This window comes from Erinaceus europaeus, chromosome 16, assembly GCF_950295315.1.
Source record: "Erinaceus europaeus chromosome 16, mEriEur2.1, whole genome shotgun sequence".
NCBI classification, from domain to species: domain Eukaryota; kingdom Metazoa; phylum Chordata; class Mammalia; order Eulipotyphla; family Erinaceidae; genus Erinaceus; species Erinaceus europaeus.
The window spans coordinates 47,967,262-47,989,899 of record NC_080177.1 but is presented as its reverse complement, the minus strand read 5'-3'; the positions used below and the strand labels follow the sequence as shown (position 1 = coordinate 47,989,899).

At 50.0% G+C, this 22,638-nt stretch overlaps 3 protein-coding genes and 1 non-coding gene across 6 annotated transcripts in view; 3 read left to right on the top strand and 1 right to left on the bottom strand.

Moving 5' to 3' along the window:
* The first annotated feature begins 1,829 nt into the window (after positions 1-1,829).
* On the top strand, positions 1,830-10,010 carry GCHFR (GTP cyclohydrolase I feedback regulator). Of its 2 annotated transcripts, none has more exons than XM_060175149.1 (3): positions 1,830-2,224; positions 8,944-9,096; positions 9,871-10,010. In XM_060175149.1, exons 1-3 carry the CDS (start codon positions 1,845-1,847, stop codon positions 9,992-9,994), a joined length of 657 nt encoding a protein of 218 aa, XP_060031132.1. In that variant the 5' UTR covers positions 1,830-1,844; the 3' UTR covers positions 9,995-10,010. The 2 variants fall into 2 exon arrangements, with proteins under 2 accessions (XP_060031132.1, XP_007537828.1); XM_007537766.3 differs by having other exon boundaries at positions 2,033-2,224; positions 9,002-9,096.
* Positions 8,171-8,272, top strand: LOC132533659 (small nucleolar RNA U13). The gene has a single exon (XR_009545510.1). It is a non-coding gene; the product is annotated as a small nucleolar RNA U13 (small nucleolar RNA).
* A 354-nt stretch (positions 10,011-10,364) lies between the features above and the next one.
* DNAJC17 (DnaJ heat shock protein family (Hsp40) member C17) overlaps positions 10,365-22,638 on the bottom strand; it is a 53,937-nt gene continuing 41,663 nt past the window's right edge. Inside the window, exons 5-11 of one of the 2 annotated variants that reach the window (XM_007537774.3) lie at positions 21,001-21,086; positions 20,685-20,781; positions 18,316-18,359; positions 17,836-17,913; positions 16,766-16,846; positions 16,317-16,421; positions 10,365-10,546 (exon numbers count right to left, since the gene is read on the bottom strand). In XM_007537774.3, coding sequence (XP_007537836.1) covers positions 10,424-10,546; positions 16,317-16,421; positions 16,766-16,846; positions 17,836-17,913; positions 18,316-18,359; positions 20,685-20,781; positions 21,001-21,086 — 614 coding nt within the window. In that variant the 3' untranslated portion in view covers positions 10,365-10,423. Of the gene's footprint in view, positions 10,547-11,360; positions 11,590-16,316; positions 16,422-16,765; positions 16,847-17,835; positions 17,914-18,315; positions 18,360-20,684; positions 20,782-21,000; positions 21,087-22,638 lie in introns of those variants that run through there. The other variant, XM_060175148.1, reaches the window with a different exon arrangement.
* Positions 13,524-15,478, top strand: C16H15orf62 (chromosome 16 C15orf62 homolog). Its single transcript, XM_007537772.3, has one exon. It carries the CDS (start codon positions 13,524-13,526, stop codon positions 14,052-14,054), a length of 531 nt encoding a protein of 176 aa, XP_007537834.1. The 3' UTR covers positions 14,055-15,478.

Here is a 22,638-nt window from a genome sequence, read left to right as displayed (position 1 = left end):
GGAGGTCACTTCACAAGCGGTAAAGCAGGTCCGCAGGTGTCTATCTTTCTCTTCCCCTCTCTATCTTCCCCTCCTCTATTTCTCTCTGTCCTATCCAACAGTGACAACAACAATAATAATTACAGCAATAAAAAAACAACAAGGACAACAAAAGGGAATAGATAAATATTTTTTTAAAAGAAAGAAAAATACTACCATGACACCAACCTGCCTTCCCTGGCCAGATGACCCCACCAATGTGCCCAGGAATCCCACCTCCCCACTACGGAAAGGTAGAGACGGGGGCTGAGGGTATGGATCAACTTGTCAGTGCCCATGTCCAGCAGAGAAGCAGTTATATAAGTCAGACCTCTGTGCCCCATAGAGATCTTTGGTCAATATTCCCAGAAGGATAAAGAATGGGGGAAGCTTCCAGTGGAGGGGATGGGATATGGCACACTGGTGGTGGGAGTTGTGTGAATTGTGCCCCTCTTATCCCACAATTTTGTCTATCAGTATTCAATCAATAACAACAACAACAGCAATAAAGAGAAGCTGGAAAAAAAAAAGAAAACACAAAGCAGATCGTGGAATGGATTTGGTGTATAGCACCAAAGTAAATGATTCTGGATGGGGGGAAGGATTCAGGTCCTGGAACATGTTGGCAGAGGAGGACCTAGAGGGGGTTGAGTTGTTATTTGGAAAAGTAAGAGATGTTACACATGTACAAACTGCTGTATTTTACTGTTGAGTGTAAACCATTCATCCCCCAATAAAGAAAAATTAAAACATATTTATTTATTGGAAGAAGAGAGAGAACCAGAGCATCACCCTAGCCCATGCAAAGTCCAGGATGGTACCCAGGATTCATGCTTGAAAGTCCAACACCTTATTCACTGCACCACTTCCCAAACTGCTAGGTGGACTGTTTTGGCAGCTCATTCATTTGTCAGTTTAAATATTCGTTCTCAGACATGAATATATCTAGTTGTCTAGCTGTTCTTAGTCTTGAAGTTAGAGAACAAAGGCAGACAGAATAGTGACTTAGAGCAGAGGGCCCCTTTAGGATCGCAGCTTTTTTCCCTGGTAGCTCTCCCTGTCAGTTGCGTCCCAGGTAGTGGTCCGTGGGGGCAGGCAGAGAGAGCAGTGACCTGTGCAGGTGGACTTTGCGCTTTTCCAGTTCCTGGCTCCTGTGTCCCCCTCTGGTATCCGGCGCACCCTACAGCTGAGGGTGACTCCAGCCCAGTTCCCTTCTCAGCTACACTAGGGGCCAGCACCGCTGAGTTCCGGCACCATCACAGGTGAGGGTCCAAGAGCCCCCACCCCCAAGTCCCCTGCTTCATGCTCGGGTGCTTAACAATTTTTTAACTTTTTTTTTTTTTTTTTTTTTTTGCCTCCAGGGTTATTGCTGGGGCTCAGTGCCTGCACCATGAATCCACTGCTCCTGGAGGCCATTTTTTTCCCATTTTGCTGCCCTTGTTGTTGTAGCCTTGTTATGGTTATTATTGCTGTTGTTCGTTGTTGGATAGGACAGAGAGAAATGGAGAGAGGAGGGGAAGACAGAGATGGGGAGAGAAAGATAGACACCTGCAGACCTGCTTCACCGCCTGTGAAGCGACTCCCCTGCAGGTGGGGAGCCGGGGCCTTGAACCGGGATTCTTATGCCAGTCCTTGCACTTTGCACCACCTGCGCTTAACCCGCTGCGTTACCGCCCGACCCCGTCCCCCCTTTTTTTTTTTACTTTTTAATTAGAGAGATACAGAGAGAAAGACCCCAGCACTGTTCAGTTCTAGCTTATAGTGGTGCTGGGGATTGAATCTGAGACTTCAGAGCTTCAGGCATAGAAGTCTTTTGCATAACCATTATGTTGTCTCCCCGGCCCCTGAACTATCTTCAAAACACTCTTGGGGAATGGACGTGGGGTTCTCAAAGCTGCAGTGGCAGGAGGTGGGGGGGGTGCGGGAGGCCTTTCTGGGCGCCTGTTGCTCCCCTCCCTCCTTGTTCGGTGGGGGCGGGGGGCGGGGCCACCGGGACTACTGGGGCACTGGGCTGCCGGAGGCGGGGTGAAGGTCAGTGCGCGGTTTCGGCGCCTCCAGCTGCAGGCTCTGCGGGGCAGCGCAGCGCTCGCCATTGGCCGGGCGCAGGGCTCCAAGGCGGTCGAGTGGGGCTCCCGAGTGCGGGCGCAAGGGGACCAGCTGGGCTCGCACCATGCCCTACCTGCTCATCAGCACCCAGATCCGCATGGTGAGTGTCTACCGCTGCGAGCTCTGGGTTGCCAGGCCGCCCCCGACTGGACTACTCAGGCGCCTCCTCCCATGGGGGCACCCCAGGTAGCTAGAGAGCCTACCCCCACGGTACCCCCAGAGACCCAGGGTGCCTTCCATCCGCCCAGCGGACTGCCTCCTTCCCCACTCTTACGCCCCCTCCCCCCCCCCTCCCAGTCCTCCGCCACCCCACCTCGCCCCGCCCAGGTCCCAGTCCCCTGGGCAGAAGCTCCGACCTCTAGCGAGAAGTTGTATAGGTGGGAGGGACGCACAGAGGACTCACTGGCTGTTCTTGTGGAATGATAAGGGAGAGGAGTGCACGAATCAGAGTTTTGGAAAAGAAAGGGGGATGGATAACCAGGAATATAGCTCACCTGGGAGGGTGCCTGCTTTGCCATAATCACCCAAGGTTAAATGTGTGTGTGTGTAGGCACCAAGTCCCAGTAATAACCCTAGTGGCAAGAAATAAATTGGTTAATTAAAAAGTAAATACAATACCTCATTGATATTGCACCCTAAAATGTGTTTATTTCCACCAGGGTTATTGCTGAGGCTTATAGCCTGTACTAATCTACTGCTCCTGGTGACCATTCCCACCGTTTTATTTTATTTTATTTATATATATATATGTATTTTTTTTTTTTTACCAGTGCACTGTTCAGCTCTGCCTTAAGGTGGTACAAAGGATTGGACCTGGGACTTTGGAGCCTCAGGCTCGAGTGTCTTTTTTGCATAACCACTATGTTATATACCCTCACCCTCTTAAAAAAATTTTTTTTGTTGTTATTATTTTCCCTTTTTGTTATTTATTTTTTTTTAATTTTATTATTTTCCCTTTTGTTGCCCTTGTTTTTTATTGTTGCTGTAATTAAAAAAAATTATTTATTCTATTTTCTGCCCTTGTTGTTTTATTGTTGTAGTTATTGATGTCGTCGTTGTTGGATAGGACAGAGAGAAATGAAGAGAGGAGGGGAAGACAGAGAGGGAGAGAGAAAGAGAGACACCTGCAGACCTGCTTCACCGCCTGTGAAGCCACTCCCCTGCAGGTGGGGATCTGGGGGCTCAAACCGGGATCCTCATGCCGATCCTTGGGCTTTGTGCCACGTGTGCTTAACCCACTGCACTACTGCCCGACTCCGTTGTTGTAATTATTATTGTTGTTGATGATGTCGTCGTTGTTGGATAGGACAGAGAGAAATGGAGAGAGGACAAGAAGACAGAGAGGGGGAGAGAAAGATACCTGCAGACCTGCTTCACCACTTGTGAAGCGACCTCCCTGCAGGTGGGAAGCCAGGGGCTTGAACTGGGATCATTAAGCCGGTCCTTGTGCTTTGCACCATGTGCGCTTAACCCGTTGCTACTGCCTGACCCCACCCTCTTTTTTCTTGTATTTTATTTTGTAGAAGCAGAAATTGGGAGGCAAGTGTGTGTGTGTGTGGGGAAAGAAAGTGAGAAAGATATTGATTCTTTGTTCCTAAAGCCCTGCAGATGGAGATGGGGTTTGAACCAGGGTCTTTGAGCATGTGTACATGTGTCTGCTCTGTCTGGTGCACCACCGAGTGGCTCTCAAACTTCATTATTTATTTACTTATTTAGCCTTATTGCTGAGGCTCAGTGCCTGCACCAGGAATCCACTGCTCCTGGAGGTCATCTTTTTTCCATTGTTGTTGTTGCTGCTGTTGTTATTGTTGCTGAATAGAACAGAGAGAAATCAAGAGAAGAGGGGAAGACAGAGAGGAGGAAAGACATCTACAGACCTGCTTCACCACTTGTGAAGAAACCCCCCTGCAAGTGGGGAGCCAGGGGCTCGAACCCGGGTCCTTGTGTTAGTCCTTGCTTCACACTATATTCTCTTAACCTGCTGTGCTACTGCCCAGCCCTCTCCAACTTCACTATTTAAAGTGTATGATTTGGGGGCAAGAAAATAGCTCACTTGGTGTACTGCTTTGTCATGTGCATGACCCAGAATCAACCGCAACCCCAATGAAGGAATTTTGGTCCTATGTATCCTTTCAGTCTCTCTCCATTTCTTCCTCTCTGTCTCTATGTAGAAAAGAAGATAACAAAGTGTACAATTTGGGGCTGGGTGGTGGTGCACCTGGTTGAGTGCACATGTTACAAAGCACAAGGACCTGGGTTTGAGCCCCTCCACCCCGTCCCCACCTATAGGGGGAAGCTTCATAAGTGGTGAAGCAAGGCCACAGGTGTCTGTCTCTCTATCTCCCCCTATTCTCTTCATTTCTGGCTATCTTTATCCATTAAATAAAGTTAACTAAAAAGTGTATAATTTGAGCAAACAGCATAATTGATATGCAAAAAGACCTTCATGCCTGAGGCATCAGGCACTGGTACAAAATAAATAAGCTTAAAAGTAATAGTGTGGGAATCAGGCAGTAGCACAGCAGGCTAAGCGCAGGTGGCACAAAGCGCAAGGATAGGCTTAAGGATCCCGGTTCGAGCCCCCGGCTCCCCACCTGCAGTGGGGGGTCACTTCACAGGCCATGAAGCAGGTCTGCAGTTGTCTGTCTTTCTCTCCCCCTCTGTCTTCCCCTCCACTCTCCATTCTCTCTGTCCTATCCAACAATGACAACATCAATAACAACAAAAATAATTACTACAACAATAATAAAAAAAACCAGGGTAACAAAAGAGAAAATAAATAAATATTAAAAATTTTAAAAAAGTAATAGCATATGATTTATTTATTTTTAACATATTCAGAGTTGTGCATTTTTTATCACCACAATCACTTTAGAGTAGTCTATGAGGTGGTGCAGTGGATGGAGTGTCAGACTCTCAGGCATGAGGTCATAAATTCAATCCTTGGCATTCAATCCTTGTCTCATTAATTGGTTAATAACAACGAAATATTTAGGCTGGGGAGTTATGCAAAAAGACTCTAATGCAAGTTCAATGCTAATGCAAGTTCAATGCCCAGCACTACCATATGCCAGAGCTGAGCAGTGCTCTGGTAAAAATTAAATTAGGGGGCTGGGTGATGGTGCACCTAGTTAAGCACAGATAGTACTACACACAAAGATAGGTGCAAGGATCCAGGTTTGAGCCCCTGCTCCCCACCTGTGGCAGGGATGCTTCAGAGAAGTGAAACAGGTCTGCAGGAGTCTTATCTTTCTCTTCCTCTATCTCCCACTCCCCCTTCAACTTCTCTCTGTCTTATGGAATGAGAAGGAAAAAATAAATAAATAAAAAATTTAAAAATATATTTAAAAAAAGGCAATCAGCATCAATGGATTCATAGTGTCTGCACCAAGACCCAGAGACTGGAGGCAAAAAAATTAATTAAATTAGTAATACTACTACTGCTACTAGGAAACTTGAGACCTCATGCTTTAGTTTCTAAGCTCTATCCACTGCACTTTTAAAAATATTTATTTATTTTTATTTAATATGATAGAAATTGAAAGGGAAAGAGGAGACAGAGAGGGAAAGAGAGAGACAAACACTTGTAGCTCTGCTTCACTGCTTGTGAAGCTTCTGCCTTACAGGTGGGGATGGGGGTGGAGGGGGGTGGTGGGGAATTGAACCTTTGTGCATGGTAATGTGTGCACTCAACCAGATGTGCCACTGCCTGGCCCCTATTTATTTTTAATGAAATGATCCAGAGAGAGAGAGAGCACTGCTCAGTTCTGGCTTATGGTAGTGCTGGCGATTGAACCTGGATCCTCAGGGCCTCAGGGCCTCAGACATGAAAGTCTTTTGGAAAACAATTTTACTGTTTCCTCAGCTCCAGTGCACTTTTTTTTTTTTTTTTCCTTCCAGGCTAGGACAGAGAGGTACAGAGACCATAGCTCCAAAATTCCTGTCATTGTGGTGTGGAGGCTGGGCTCAAACCTAGATCCATATATATGACAAAGCAACACACTATATCCAAGTGAGCTACTTCACAGGCTCTGTGTCATTCCACCCCCACACCCTGCCAAACTCATTGGAGTTTGGTGCAAGCCTATGAATCCACTGCTCTTGGCGGCCATTTTTTCCTCTTTTCTTTTCTTTATTTGATAGGACAAATTGGCCGGGGGAGGGCAGATAAGAGAGGAAACTGGGGTATCGCAGCTGGTTAAGGGCACGCACGTGGCGCAAAGCACAAGGACTGGCTTAAAGATCCCGGTTTGAGCCCCCGGCTCCCCACCTGCAGGGTGAAGCAAGTCTGCAGGTGTCTATCTTTCTTTCCTCTTCTCTGTCTTCCCCTCCTCTCTCCATTTCTCTCTGTCCTATCCAACAATGACGACATCAATAACAACAACAATAAAACAACAAGGGCAACAAAAAGGAATAAATAAAAATACTTACAAAAAAAGAGAGGGAACTAAGTAAGATAGACACTTGCAGACCAGCTGCACACTGCAGGTGTTGAGCAAGTGCTCAAACCCAGGTCCCTCCCTGCACATGGTAGTGAACTGAGGGAGCCACCACTTGCCCACTTCTTTTTTTTTTTGCTTAAGTTTTTTTTTTAAGATTTTATTCATTTATGGGGGCTGGGTGGTGGCACACTGGGTTAAGTGCACATAGTACCAAGGACACACGCAAGAATCTAGTTTGAGCCCCTGGCTTTCCACCTGCAAGGGGTTTCTTCACAAACGGTGAGGCAGGTCTGCAGGTATCTCTCTCCCTCTCTATCTCCCCTTTCCCTTTCAGTTTCTCTCTGTCATATCCAATAAAGATGAAAAATGGCCTCCAGGAGCAGTGGATTTGTAGTGCCGGCACCAAGCCCCAGCGACAACCATGGAGGAAAAAAAACCAAAAACAACTATTCACTTATATAACATAAAAGAGAAAAAGAGAGAGATAGAACCAGAGGGACTGGGTGGTGGCACACCTGGTTGAGCACACTGGTTACAGTGCACAAGGACCCAGGTTCGAGCCCCCAGTCCCCACCTTCAGGGGGAAAGCTTTGCAAGTGGTGAAGCAGGGCTGCAGGTGTCTCTGTCTCTTTCCCTCTCTATCTCCCCCTTCCCTCTCGATTTCTGGCTGTTTCTATCCAATAAATAAAGATAATAAAAAATAAAAGAGTGAACCAGAGTATCACTCTGGCATAGTTGATGCCAGGGATTGAACTCAGAACCTTGCTCATGGTGTCTGACACTACCCACTGCACTATCTTTCCAACTACAAAAAATATTTTATGCGAGTTAAGAGAGAACCAGAGCATCAGTCTGAACTCAGACTCTCTCACACACAAGTCTGTCACAATACCTGTATATCATATACTGATATGCAGGGGAAACAGCATAATAGCTATACAAAAAGACTTTCATGCCTGAGGCACCAAAGGTCCCAGGTTCTATCCCCAGCACCACCATAAACCAGAGCTGAGCAGTGCTCTGGTCTCTTTCTGTGTATCTTTCTCTCTGTATTTCTTTCACTAGAAAATAAATAAATAAAATGTTCAAAATAAATAGTACCCTCCCAGGGCACCTTCATTCTCTTTCATTGCTGATAAGGCAATGATTGTGTCTTTTTGTTGTTGTTGTTGTTATTGATGTCATAGTTGTTAGATAGGACAGAAATGTAGAGAGGAGGGGAAGCCAGAGGGGGAGAGCAAGACAGACACCTGCAGACCTGCTCCACCGCCTGTGAAGCGACTCCCCTGCAGATGGGGAGTCGGGGGCTCGAACTGGGATCCTTATGCCGGTCCTTGTGCCTCTTGCGTTTAACCTGCTGCGCTACCACCCGACTTCCGTCTTTTTTTTTTTCCAGATAGAGTAAGAGAGGGAGGAGAGCAGAAAAAGAGAGGGAAAGGAATCATGGCACTGGAGCTTTCTTGAGTGCAGTGGGCGGCCAGGCCTGTACCTGCATCATTCACATGGAAAAAACAGCACACTATCTAGGCTAGCTATCTCATCAGCCCTAAAAATATATATATATATATATTTAAAAAATATTTTTTATTATGAGAGGCGAGAGGATCCTTTTGTAGTTCATAAGCGTGATGATTGGGTTATCACGACTGCGTGAGGTGTGCCACCCATAAACCTTGTTACGACATCGGCACATTACCCATCTGACATGAAAAAAAAAAAAAAAAAGAGAGATGAGAGAGAAGCCAGAGCACTGCTCAGACCTAGCTTATGGTGGTGCCAGGAACTGAACCTAGGACCCTAGAGCCTCAGGCAGGCTTTTTGCATACCCACTATGCTATCTCACCCCCTGCCAAGATTCATTTACTTTTATTATTATTATTTTTTTTACCAGAACACTGTTCAGTTCTGACTTATGTGTGATGTTGGAGCCTCAGGCATGAGAGTCTGTTTGCATAACCATTATGCTATCTACTCTCTTCCCTATTTACTTTTAATTTTCATTATATTTTTAACCAGAGCACTGCTCAGCTCTAGTTTATGGTGGTGCCGGGGATTGAACCTGGGACTTTGGAGCCTCAGGCACAAGTAAGTGTCTCTTTGCATAACCATTATGCTATCTACCCCATCCTTATTTTTAATTTTTAGTTATTTATTTTATCAGAGCACTGCTCAGCTCTGGCTTATGGTGGTGCAGGGGACTGAACCTGGGACTTTTGGAGCCTCAGGCTGCTTTTTCAAAAATGTATTCATTTATTGAGAGAGAACATCAGCACATCATTCTGATACATGCAATGGTTGGGGCTTGAATTTAGGACTTCATGCTCATAAGTTCAGAGCGCTAGTCACTGCACCTCTTGGCTTCTCCATCTGTCTTCAGGGAGGAAGTCCACCTCCATGGGGCTGCCAGTCAAGCAGCCTCATGGCTTCTCTTCCAGGAGGTGGGCCCCACCTTGGTGGGTGACGAGCACTCCGATCCAGAGCTGATGCGCCACCTGGGGGCCTCCAAGAGAAGTGTCCTGGGCAACAACTTGTAAGTATCTGGGAGCTGTTGCAAAGTGTCTTCTCCCTGCCAGCTACAGAGTTGTCCTTGGCCCCTTTACACACCATGGAGCCCACGGACAATGCCCCCCTCCCTGAGACCCACAGTCTGCATCCTGAGGCTGTGTCTCTGCCATCTTGCCAACCTCACCCCTGCTTGCCAGGAAAGTTTTCCACCCCTTCACAAGGGAGTCTCAGGCCAGCAGGATCCTTCTGACCCTTGAGGCAGGAGGACCCACCCCACTAAGGGCTCAACTCCTGGGGAAAAGAGATGAACTGGCTCCAGCCCTGGGGGCTGGAGGGCTGAAGGGCCACCCCTGTTCCTGTGCCTAGAGGCAAATGCCCCAAAAGGCTCAGCTTGAAGTTCCAGCCCTTTATCTGCTGGCCCAGCCCGAGAACTAGCTCATTCTGGAAGCAGGGGACCCAGGCCACATCAGATGTACCACCCAGGGAGGTACATCTGAGACTGGAGACTATGAGGGGACAAAGGGAGGGAGGGGTAAGCAGGCTGCTGTGCCTCAGTAGTGCCAAAGCTCAGGGCACTCAGGCTGCTGGCAGACCAACATGGATCCCACTCTGCTAGTGAGAAAGCTACTTTGCTTCTCAAATTTCTTTCATTTGTGAAATGGGAACATGAATGAGGTCACTGGACCACTGCAATGAATGAATGAATGTGGGCCGTGCTAAAAGCTAGAGGCATCCTCAGCACTACTGAGTGCTGAGTAGGCTGTCACCCCTCATAGCTCCTTCTCTCCTCTCTCTGCAGTATTGAGTACTATGTCAATGACCCTCCACGCGTGGTGCTGGACAAGCTGGAGCGCAGAGGCTTCCGTGTGCTGAGCATGACCGGGGTGGGCCAGACACTGGTGTGGTGCCTGCACAAGGAGTGATCCAGAGGCGGCTGCACTTGTCTGCTTCAGGGGCCGTGTGTGTGTGTGTGTGTGTGTGTGTGTGTGTGTGTGTGTGTGTGTGTGTGTGTATCCTGATGCCTTTGCCCCCAAACTCCCCTTAGCCCCCTCCCAGGGATCTTGGGTGTGAGCAGTTCTCTGGGAGTCTGTATCTAGACTGGTTGATGGCTCTGGTGTTGAGGGGATGGTCCAAGTCAATAAAGGACTGTGATGAGTGGTTACATCTGGCTGGAACGCTTCCTGGGGGGTAGGGGTGTGGTTGCCCACTCTTGGGGGGGGGTGCCAGATCTGGGTGGAAACTCAGCCCTGAAACCAGGTCCACACCCTCCCTCATCACTGTCAGCAATAGAAATAGACATTAAAAAAATTTATTGGCAAAGTTGAGGGAAAGGGAAGAGAGAGGCTGGGAGGCTATGTGGGCAGCTCCGCCTGGTCTTCCTGCTGCATCTGAGCCACTAGCTGCTGTCGCTCAGCTGCCTGGCGCAGGCGCATCATTACGAGGCTCTCAAAGTCCCTCTGAGACACCACTGAATCCTGTGAGCAGAGGGAAGGATAGAGGAGTCAGTGGAGATGGTGTAGGAGATAAGGCGTTGGACTCTCAAGAATGAGATCCTGAGTTTGATCCCTGGCACTGCATGTGCTAGAGTAATGCTGTAGTTCTAATTTAAAAAAAGGGGGGGGGGAGACCAGGCAGTAAGGCACCAGGTTAAGTGCACATAGTATGAAGCACAAGGACTGGTGCAAGGATCCCAGTCTGAGCCCCCAGCTCCCCACCTGCAGGGAGGTCGATTCTCAGGCAATGAAGCAGCAGGTCTGTAGGTGTCAATTTTCTCTCTCCCTATCATCTCCTCATCTCTCAATTTCTCTCTGTCCTATCCAACAACAACAACAAAAATGGAAAAAGATGACCACCAGGAGCAGTGGATTTGTGGTGCATGCACTGAGCCCCTGCAATAACCCTAGAGGCAGAAAAAAAAAGTTTGCATTGCAGAGCAAAGCCCAGGGGAGTCACACCCGTTGGCCTGGCCCACTTCCCCTCCACCCATCTCGCCAGCCACCACCTCTTCATAGGCCCTCATTTTCTGTATGAATCACTTCCTCTCAGCGTCACGGACACTCATTCCCTCTACATTCCTGCTCACAGCTTTCCAGTGATGGGAATTCTGTTCTGCCAGCCTACCCTAGGCTCCTGAAAGTGGGCACCCTGGCTAGACACTCAGCCCCATCCTGGAAGGAGAGGAAGGAGCAAGCAGGAGGCAGGAGCTATGGCTTCTCCTTCATTATCTTCCAGCACAGTGGTGATTAAAGAGAGCTACACTGTGTGACAATCACAAGAATAACAAACAAGCATGCAGGTGAGTGCCAAGTGCAAGGCTATGCCAGACCCAGCGGAGGCAGCCCAGCCCCAGTCCCTGCAGGGCTTAGTGGGGAGAACATGACCTCCTCTCTGGCACAGACAGAACTGTGTGAAGTGACAACCCACCTTGGATGGCAGGGCAGGTAGGTGGGGGAGCTGCTGGGCCCTGTTCTCTGGCTACACTCTGCAATAAGCAGGGGGAAGTTTGCTGGCCATTGACCTGAGAGTAAGAGGGGTCAAGATGCCAGGTCTGAGGCCTGAGAAGTGACTCTGGATAAGGCATGAGACTCTCAAGCATGAGGTCTCAAGTCTGATCCCTGGCATCATATTGCCAGAGTGATGCTTTAGTGTTCTTTCCTCTTATAAGTGAATACCTTTATTTTTTAATCTTTATTTATTTATTGGATAGAGAAAGCCAGAAATTGAGAGGGAAGGTGGTGGTATGGAGGGAGAAAGAGAGAGACAGAGAGAAACCTGCAGCACTCCCTCACCACTTGCAAAGCTTTCCCCCTGCAGATGGGAACTGGAGGCTCAAACCCAGGTCTTTGTGCATTGTAACATGTGCGCTCAACCAGGTGTGCCACCTCCCAGTCCCTGATTAACTCTTTAAGTAGAAAAATAAACCAGGGCCAGCAAAATAGCTCACTTGGATAGTTTACTGCTTTGCTATGTGTGTAACCCAGGTGTAGTCCCAGCACCCATGCACTGAAGGAAAAAAAAACAACACAGGCCTGGGGTCTTAGTCAAAAGTGTGTATGTACGGAACCTGGAGGAGTCCCCCAGCTCACCTTCCCCTACTCTGCCCCACCTCCAGCCACCCCCGACCCCTGCAGCTGCCCGTGTCCCAGTCTCATCCTTACAGAGCAGGGACCCTGGTGAGAAGAAGCAGAACAGGGTGGGGTCGGAGCATCAGGACTCTGGCCTCCCCTGCCCTTTTCAACTGCCTGGGTAACGAGGCAGGAGGAAACCGAGCTGCCAGACTGGGTATCAGACCCAGAGGAGGGTGATTCACTCCTCCCAAGGCAGTGCTGTCCTGCCAAGGAAACTGGAGTCACCTCTATGTGCCCTGGTCCTTTTTTTTTTTTTTTTTTTTAATGTATTATCTTTATTTATTGGATAGAGACAGCCAGAATTCAAGAGGGAAGGGGGTGATAGGGAGAGAGATAGACACCAGCAACACTGCTTCACCACTCACAAATCTTTCCTCCTGCAGGTGGGGAACAGCGACTTGAACCCGGGTCCTTGGCACTGTAATGTGTGTGCTCAACCAGGTGCTCCACCACCCAGCCCCTGCCCTGGTCCTTTATAAAGGCACGGGCTGCTCCCTCTCACACACCCTCCGCCTTCCCACCTGCGGGCTCTAATAAGGGCCTGCCACCATGCTGGGGCTGAGTCACCAGCACCAGCAACAGGTCCCTCTTCCTTCCCCAGAAATTGTTCCCCAGTCTGCCATTCAATTAGCCCCCTCCCTGTTCCTCCGGGAAGACACTGGCTCCACTCCTGGCCAGGGTCCAGGGCGGAGGGTTGAGGCCAGGGAGGAAACAGCCTGGTGACACAGATGGGGGCTGCCCACGGAGGAATCTCAGTCTCCAGTGCCCTGGGGTGTTGCCCCATCTCCACATACTGCAATTATCTCCCTGTGAAATCCCCGCCTTCCACCTGACTGAGTCAGCTGAGAGCAGCGCACCTCCAAGCCACCTGCAGCACAAACAGCCCAGCCCCTCAGCAGAGGCCCGGAGCTGCCAATGGAGAAGCAGCAGCCCTGCACTGCCCAGGACCCCAGAGCTTGGAACAGAGGGGTTCAGGGCCAGCTGGGGACCCCTGATACACAGATCTAGCATCCTGCTGGGACCACCACTGCTGGAACCCTCATTCAGGCTCAACTGATTGCTGTTTCCTTGGGAGTTTTCCAGGAGTAACCAGGCTGACCCAGCTCTCAGAACTCCTAGCTCTTGGGGACAAGAGCACCCTCTTCTTGGGACCTGTTGACTAGCCCCTCACTGACCACCCCCCCCCCCCCAGTGTTGGCCAAAAGCAAGGGCTCTTGCTTCTGCCCAGGAAGGCTGGTGCCTCCACTCCTGTCCTCACCAGACTGGCTGCTCCTGACACTGGCTACTGGGGCATCGTGTTGGCCTGCAGGCTCCCCTGAGTCCCATGGAGACCTGGCGGAAAGGCTCCTTCCGCAATGCCTCCTTCTTTAAGCGGCTGAGCCTGGGTCGACCCCGTAGGCTCCGGCGACAGGGCAGCGTGCTCAGCCAGGCCAGCACAGCTGGAGGGGACCATGAGGAGTACAGCAACCGTGAGGTCATCCGAGAGCTGCAAGGAAGGCCTGATGGCCGGCGCCTACCACTGTGGGGGGACGAACAGCCCCGGGCCACCCTGCTGGCACCTCCGAAGCCCCCACGCCTCTACCGGGAGAGCTGTAGCTGCCCCAACATCCTGGAGCCCCCGGTCGCCTACACCTCTGCCTATTCGGCGACCCTACCTTCTGCCATCTCCCTAGCCAGCACGCTGCACCACTGCTCGCAGGAGGACCTCCTGGAGCCCCCACCGCCCTTCCAGAGGACCCCTGCTCCTGACCTCGGCGACCCCTTTTTCTCCTTCAAGGTGGACCTGGGAATCTCACTGCTTGAGGAGGTGCTGCAGGTGCTGAGGGAACAGTTCCCCACTGAGCCCCGCTTCTGATGGGGTAAGGGCAGGACGGCCTGGGGTCCAGGGAGGAAGGTACTGGCAGGGAGTGTCAGGGAGGAGTCGAGGGCCCTGAGCTGCCCTCCAAGTCGATCCAGAGTAGGAGGGACTCCATGGATGGCAGGAGAGGTTGTAAGGGGTGCCTGCTGGCGGCCCCCTGCCCCAGTCCCCTCTGAAGCCATAGTCACAGGATAAGTTAAAGATCTGTGGCCAACTCAGGCTACAGAGGAAATGGGGAGGCTTGAAGGGAAAAAGATGATAAGAGCTTGACCTTGTCACTAGGTCCCCAAGATTGGTAGCCATGAGCTATGTGTGGGTCTTTAAATAATTAAATAGAATTAAAAATTCACTTCTCCCCCCCATTTTTGTTGCCCTTGTTATTATTATTGTTATTACTGCCGTTGTTGGATAGGACAGAGAGAAATGGGGAGAGGAGGGGAAGACAGAGAGGGGGAGAGAAAGATACCTGCAGACCTCCTTCACTGCCTATGAAGTGACTGCCCTGCAGGTGGGGAGCCAGGGGCTTGAACCAGTATCCTTACGCCAGTCCTTGCACTTTGCATCATATGTGCTTAACCTGCTGCGCTACCACCCGACTCCCAAAAATTGACTTCTTAAAACACAAAAAATTTGGTCGTCGGCCATAGCAACTGAATTGCAGGAGTTTGGTGGCCACTTGTGACTGAGGCTACCACACCGGACTGAGTAAGTTTAACTGCTGAAAGTTCTGTCTGCTGGTGCTGAGACTATGGCTTGGAGCCATTCATGGCCCTGGGCTGGGGAAGTGGGGAGTATGCTGGGCCTGTGAAGAGAGGGAGAACTGACTGACAGGTGGAAGAAGAGGTAGCAGAGAGCCAAACTCAGGACAAAGCAAATATACCATGAGCAGAAACGGAGCATAAGAGATTCATCTGCCTGCATAGCCACCTGCAGCAACCCCTGGTGCTCTCAAGATGCCAGTCAAAGGCCAAAGATAGCTTACTAGGGGCTTCATTAGCCACAGGAGCAGTGGGCAGGTCCCTTCCCTCTTGTCCAGCAGCAGAAGAGGGATGGGGGTCACACAGTGGACATGGACTCTGTGAAGAGGCATGGCTGGTTGCCAGAATCCTCCTCCAGGACCAGGAGCTCCACCCTGTCCCAATCCTCTGATGACAGGGCTGCCAACCAGAGCCAAGCCCATTGGGTCAAGGCCTCAAGCTGTGCTACCATCTCCACCCTGTAACCTGGCCAGACCTGATGTAGGAACCCGAGTTGAGTTGGCAGGGCCACTGGGCTGTGATATCCTGGTCCTTTCCAAGTGGGGCAGAGGGGCAGAGGGGAGCTTCCACAACTCACACATGTGGCCCCACACCGCTCCCCTTGTGTGGGTGTGCCAGGCTGCGCTGTGGGTACAGGAGATAATAAAGTTCTTCATAACCCAGCCTCAGGAGTGTCAACTGGGCTGTAAGGTGCGGGGTCTTCACAGTGGGGAGTGAGGGCTTTAGAGTTTGGCTCAGACCACTTCCTTCCCTTCCATCTGTGGTCTGGGAAATGCTCCCAGACAACTTCCCATCCTTGTGGGCCAGTGAGGCATGGAAGACAGCAAAGTCCTTCTGACCCAAGAGGCCTGGGACACACTAGCCAAGGCTCTTACCCAGACCATTTCAGAGAAAGGTGCACTCTTGTTTCCAAGCCTCTTTGTCCTCACAGTGTGACAGGCGACGGCTATATGCATATGTGTGGTTTGTGAGGTGTGGTATGTATGTTGTGGTATGTGCATGTGTGGTATGGTGTTTGTCTGGCTTGTATATAACGTGTGATATGATGTATGCTGTGTGGCGTAAGGCCTGTGTACTATGTGTCTAGTCTGTGTATGTGCTGTGTGTGATGTGATGTGGTATGAAGCATATGTGTTGTGTGTGGGATATGTGCATGCATTCATGAGGTTGTGAGGCATCCCCAGGCCCGGGCGCAGACGGCTGTCAGTTACCTCCCAGGAGGAGCCAGTATTCTGGACAGCAGGGCTCTGGCTGGGCAGGTGCAGGTGCAGATGCACCAGCTGCCCTGTCACCTACTCCCTCCCCTGCCGGCAGCAAGCTGCCAGATGGTCACACAACTAGGGCCAGGAGATCAGGGCAGGAAGGGAAAGAAAAGTCAGGTCTGTGGATGGCCCTCAGACAGGAAAAGGGACAGTGGAGTCACAGCCCTGCATAGGCTGGTGGGCCTGCAGTCTCCCTCCTCCCCACAGTCCACAGAGGTGGGCCAGGCCTGGCTTCTTACCTGTGACAGGCCTGGATGGCCCACTGTGCTCTGGGGCTGTCCCTCCAGCCAGGAAATCTTCAAAGGGTTGTTCACTAGGCCCACTTCATTCTGCACAGCCAGCTCCTGTCAAACAGCTCTCAGTGCTAATCTGTCAAAGGATTCTCCACCAGGCAACTCCAGGCCCCTTCATGCTGGACCCTCTGGCCAGGTCCCACCTCTGACTGGGTGGGGGTTGGTGGGAGAAACAGGAAGGGTGGGAAGGCAGTGTGCACCAATGGGGTGGGGTCAGAGGGTTGCTGGGGAGCAGGAATGGTGCTGTATGCATGTTCCTTCCCCGCTAAGCCTTCCATTTGTTATGGGGCTACTGGGGACCTGGGTCTGACCTGGCCCAGAGATGGAGCCCACAGACTTGAGTTCCTAGTCTGGCACCACAGGGTACCTGGGTCCGAGCCTCAGACAGTACTCACCGCAGCCCTGACAGTGGCAAACTCCACCACAGCAGTGCCCGCCTTCTTAGTGGACAGCACCAGGTTGAGTACCTCTCCGTACTATGGGGCAAGGGGTAAGCATGGCTCAGCTCTTAGGGCAGCCCAGCTCAGGCCACAGACAATTCAAGCTGCCCTGAGGCCCACTAGAGTATTTTCCACTGTGGGACAACTTTTCCAGGGTGTGTGTGTGGGGTGTACACCAGAGTATCACTCTGGCACATGAGACACTGGGGATGGAACTTAGAACCTCATGCTAAGGCTCCATCCACAGTGCCACCTCTGGGGACTGGGGTATGACTTCTTGTTGCTAGGTTCCCAGAGAGGGGAGATCAGAGATAGAAAAGAACACTTTTGGGAGTCGGGCTGTAGTACAGCGGGCTAAGCGCAGGTGGCGCAAAGCACAAAGACCGGCATAAGGATCCCGGTTCGAACCCCGGCTCCCCACCTGCAGGGGAGTGAAGCAGGTCTGCAGGTGTCTATCTTTCTCTCCTCCTCTCTTCCTCTCTGTCTTCCCCTCCCTCTCTCCATTTCTCTCTGTCCTATCCAACAACAACAACAACAATAATAACTACAATAATAAAACAAGGGCAACAAAAGGGAAAAAATAAATAAATATAAAAAAAAGTTAAAAAAAAAGAAAAGAACACTTTTTCCCAAGGAATGCAGGACAACAAAAACATAGGAGGAAAGGAACAAGGACATAGGTTGGTCACTGTGTACAGCTGCCTTGAGACTGAAGGGGGTGGAGAGATAGGGCTGTCACCCTGGGGCCCCCTCTTCTCACCCAATACTCTTAGCTAAGTCTTTTGCTTCCTTCTGAGGATGGTGAGGGATAGGGCTAGCAGGGAAGGCATCAGGCTGGATGGGTATATTGCGAGCCCATGGACAGGAGGGCTGTGGCAGGGGTGTGTGTGTGTGTGTGTGTGTGTGTGTGTGTGTCTCCCAACTCTTCTTGAGACATACGGAGACGTGGCTAGGGACATGCAATGGAAGTCCTGGGACTCAGGCAGAGATGTGGGCTGAGATGATGGGGAGGAAGGAAGCCAGACCTTTTGAAGGAGCTGTAGGAGGACTTCCCTGGAGTAGCTGCTCTTGGACTCGTGCTCCTTCTTGCATTTCCATTTCAGCTGAGAAGACAGAGATGAGTGTCATTCACCTCAGCTTCAGCCTTAGCCTCAGCCTGAACCTCCTCAATCCCCAGAGCTGGGCTGACATGCTTGGCGTCTTCAAGGCACCTGTGATCCAGGGAGGACCACCCACCTCCACCCCAGCATGTATTTTTCTCTTAAAAATGGACAAGGTCACCTGCTCAGTGGGAGCCAGCCTATGGCCTACCGGCTGTTCTCTTTCAAGGGCACCATGGTCAGGCCACTCTGAGCAGATATTCCAACCCAAAGTGAGCGATGGCAGCATGTGATGTGGTTTTGGCTCCCTAGAGATCCCTCAGGCCAGCCAGGAGTATGTGCCACCAGGAAAATCTGCCCACGCTGAGGAGGAGGTCGAGGTCCCCATACACCCACAGGGCTCACCTTTAGCTTGGGTGTTCCTTGGCCTTCTGGGTTTTCTGATTTTCCTAGAGAATTTGGAGAAATTAGCAAGGAAGAGTCTGAGATAATTCAGTTCTCCAATATGAGACAGAGCTCAGGATTAAAAGAACCTAGAAGGTCATCCTTGGGCCAGGAGAGATAGAGCAACCAGACTTACATGCCTGAAGCTCTAGGGTCCCAGGTCCAGTCCTCAGTACCACCACACAATAGGGCTGAACAGTGCTCTGGTCTCTATCTTTCATTAAGATATATAAATATTTGGGAAAAAATAAAAAAGAATTTTGTAGCCTAGGAGGCTGCACAGTAAATAGAGCACTGGAATCTCAAGCAAGAGGTCCAGAGTTCAGTCTCCATCATCACATGTGTCAGAGCGATGCTCTGGTTCTTCCTTTCTATCCCCCTTTCATTAATAAATTTATAGCCTCCCCCAAAAAAAAAACCTTCCCTAAAACACTGTTTTTAGGGGCCAGGTGGTGGTGCACCTGGTTAAGCACACACATTACAATATGCAAGAACCCAAGTATGAACCCCTGGTCCCCAGCTGTAGGGGGAAAGCTTTGTGAGTGGTGAATAAGTGCTGCAGGTGTGTCTGTCTCTCGCCCTCTATTACCCCTTTCCCTCTCGATTTCTGGCTGTTTCTACTCAACAAATAAAGATAATAGTAATAAACAGAAGATGTTTGTTTTTTTCATTTTCTTTTCTTTTATTTATTTATTCCCTTTTGTTGCCCTTGTTTTATTGTTGTAGTTATTATTGTTGTTGTCGTTGTTGGATAGGACAGAGAGAAATGGAAAGAGGAGGGGAAGACAGAGAGGGGGAGAGAAAGACAGACACCTGCAGACCTGCTTCACCGCCTGTGAAGCGACTCCCCTGCAGGTGGGGAGCCAGGGGTTCGAACCGGGATCCTTATGCCGGTCCTTGTGCTTTGCGCCACCTGCGCTTAACCCGCTGCGCTACAGCCCGACTCCCAAGATGTTTGTTTTTTAAAGCAGTTTTAAAGATCTGGTTTATTTGCTTGTGGGAGATAGCATGCATAATGGTTATACAAAGGGACTCTCATACTTGAGGGACCAAAGTCCCATGTTCACTCCCCTGCAACACCATAAGCCAAAGCTGAGCAGTGCTCTGGTTAAAAAAAATAAATAAATAAATAAAAATTTTTCTTTTTTTGCCTCCAGGGTTATTGCTGGGGGTCGGTGTCAGCACTATGAATCCACTGCTCCTGGAGGCTATTTTTTTTCCATTTTGTTGCCCTTGTTGTTACTGTTGTTGTTGGATAGGACAGATAGAAATGGAGAGAGGGGGGGTGGGGCGGTGGCGCAGTGGGTTAAGCGCATGTGGCGCAAAGCGCAGGGACCGGCGTAAGGATCCGGGTTCGAGCCCCCGGCTCCCCACCTGCAGGGGAGTCGCTTCACAGGTGGTGAAGCAGGTCTGCAGGTGTCTATCTTTCTCTCCCCTTCTCTGTCTTCCCCTCCTTTCTCCATTTCTCTCTGTCCTATCCAACAACGAATTGCGTCAACAAGGGCAATAATAATAACCACAACGAAGCTACAACAAGGGCAACAAAAGGGGGAAAAAAAAAAATAATAATAAAAAAAAATTAAAAAAAAAAAAAGAAATGGAGAGAGGAAGGGAAGACAGAGAAGGGAAGAGAAAGAAAGACACCTGCAGACTTGTTTCACAGCTTGTGAAGTGAACCCCCTGCAGGTGGGGAGCTGGGAGCTTGAACCAGGATCCTTACATCAGTCCTTGCGCTTTGTGCCATCTGCGCTTAACCCACTGTACTACCACACTGCCCACCCCCAATATTTATTTATTAACACAAGATAGAAGGAGATAAAGGAGAATCAGAAGAATCAATCTAGCTTACGCAATGCAGTGGATGGAACTCAGAACCTCATGTTTGAGAGTCCAACGCTTTATCCACTGAGCCACTTCCTGGGTCCTTAAACATTTTTTAAACAGTTACTTCTTTCTTTCTCTCTCTCTTTTTTTTTTTTAGGATTTTATTTATTAATTGATGAGAAAGATAGGAGAGAGAAAAAACCAGACATCTCTCTGGTACGTGTGCTGTCATGGACTGAACTCAAGACCTCATGCTTGAGAGTCCAATGCTTTTATCTACTGCGCCACCTCCCGGACCACTAAACAGTTATTTCTAACCAATGATTATTTCTGCTCAGTCTCCCCAACGACAATCCCACCCCTTGCCACCCAGGTGCCTTGGCCCTGCTAATTGCCATGGCAGCACTCTGCCCACAAAGGGCACCTTCCAAGGACGGGGGAAGAGATGCAGCCCACTGTGTCTTGACATCTCTCCCCTGGGGCAAGGGGAGGAGGGCCAGCCTCACCTCTCAGTCTCTGTTCCTGCTCCTGGCGGATGCGCTCCTGCACCAGCTTCTGCTGTTCCTTCAGCTGTCGGGAACCCTCTTCTCGCAGGCGCTCAATCTGCAGATCGGGGTGGAGGGGTGACAATTCTGTGCAGACCCCACTCCAGGCTGGCTCACCTTGTCAAAGTCCCTGGAAGGTTCCACCTGCAGTCTAGGGCTCCATAACCTGCAGGGGATGGAGCACCCAGATCCCACAGAGAAGGCAGGAAGGACAGGCACCAAGCCCCTCTCCCATCCTAGGCACAAAGGGCCTGGAACCAGTGTGCTGGTTGCTCACCTCCTGCTCTAGGGTCCGGGTGCTCTGGCCCTCCTCCTCCTCCTCGATGCCGTGGGCCTGGGCTTGCTGCTCCCGAGCCTCAAGGTCTAGGCACAAGGGCTGAGTGAGTCCACACTGGTCTAAGAGCTTCTTTTTAAAATTTACCACCAGGGCTACTGCTGTAGGGCTTGGTGCCGGCAGTACCAATCCACTACTCTTGGCAGCCATTTTTTCCTTTTTTCTTTTTCCTTTCTACTTTATTTGACAGGACGGAATGAAATTGAGAGGGGGAGGGGTAGATTGAGAGGGAGAGAGAAAGAAGACTCCTGCAGACGGCTGCAGAGAAGACTCCCTGCAGGTGGGGAGCTGGGGTTTGAACCCAGGTTCTTCCACATGGTGGGATGTGCAATTAAGTGGATGTGCCATCACCTGGCCCCATGAGCTTCTTTTCTTTCCTTTTAAAAAAGTCATTTATTAGGGAGTCGGGCGGTAGCGTAGCAGGTTAAGCGCAGGTGGTGCAAAGCACAAGGACCAGCATAATGATCCCGGTCAAGCCCCTGGCTCCCCACCTGCAGGGGAGTCGCCTCACAGGCGGCGAAGCAGGTCTGCAGGTGTCTTTCTCTCCCTCTCTCTGTCTTCCCCTCTTCTCTCCATTTCTCTCTGTCCTATTCAACAATGAAGACAACAATAATAACTACAACAATAAACAAGGACAACAAAAGGGAATAAATAAATAAATTTATAAAAACAAACAAACAAACAAACTTTTGTGGTCTGGGAGGTGGCAAGCATGAGGTCCTGAGTTCGATCCCGGCAGCACATGCACCAGAGTGATGTCTTGCTCTTTCTTTCTGCCATCTTCCTCATAAATAAATAAATTCTTTAAAAAAAAAGTTATTTGTGGGTGGGGGAGATAGCATAATAGTTATGCAAACAGACTCTCATGCCTGAAGCTCCAAAAGTTCCAGATTCAATCCCCCGCACCACCACAAGCCAGAGCTGAGCAGTGCTCTGGTGTTTTCCCCTCCCCTCTCTCTCTGCATCTCTCTCAAAAATAAAAAATAAAAAAGTTATCTGCTTATTATTGGCTAGAGATAGAGAAATTGAGAGGGGAAGATAGAGAAGGAGACCGAGACAGCTGCAGCCCTGCTTAACCACATGTGAAGCTTTTCCCCTGCAGGTGGGGCTTTTCTTCCTTTTTCTTTTCCCTCATTCCTTTTATCTATTTAAAAAATTTTAAGTCTTTATTTATTTATTGGATAGAGAAATCTGCAGGTGAGGACTGGGGGCTTAAACCTGGGTCCTTGCATGTTGTAACGTGTGCTCAACCAGTTGTGCTACCATTAGCCCCTTCTTCTTCTTCTTCTCCTTATCCTTCTCCTTCTCCTCCTCCTCCTCCTCCTCCTCCTTCTTTTTTTCCTGCCTTCTTTCTTTTTTTACCACCAGGGTCACTACTGGTATTCAGTGTCTGTACCAGTGAGCATTTTATTTTAGAGTAAGAAACAGAGACAGAGAGATACCTGTAGTATTGCTCCACTGTTCATGAAGCTTCCCCCTGCAGGTAGGGACCTAGAGCTTGAACTCAGGTCCTTATGCATGGTAACACATGCACTCTGCTATTTACTCATTTTACTAGAGCACTGCTGGGGATTGGATCTA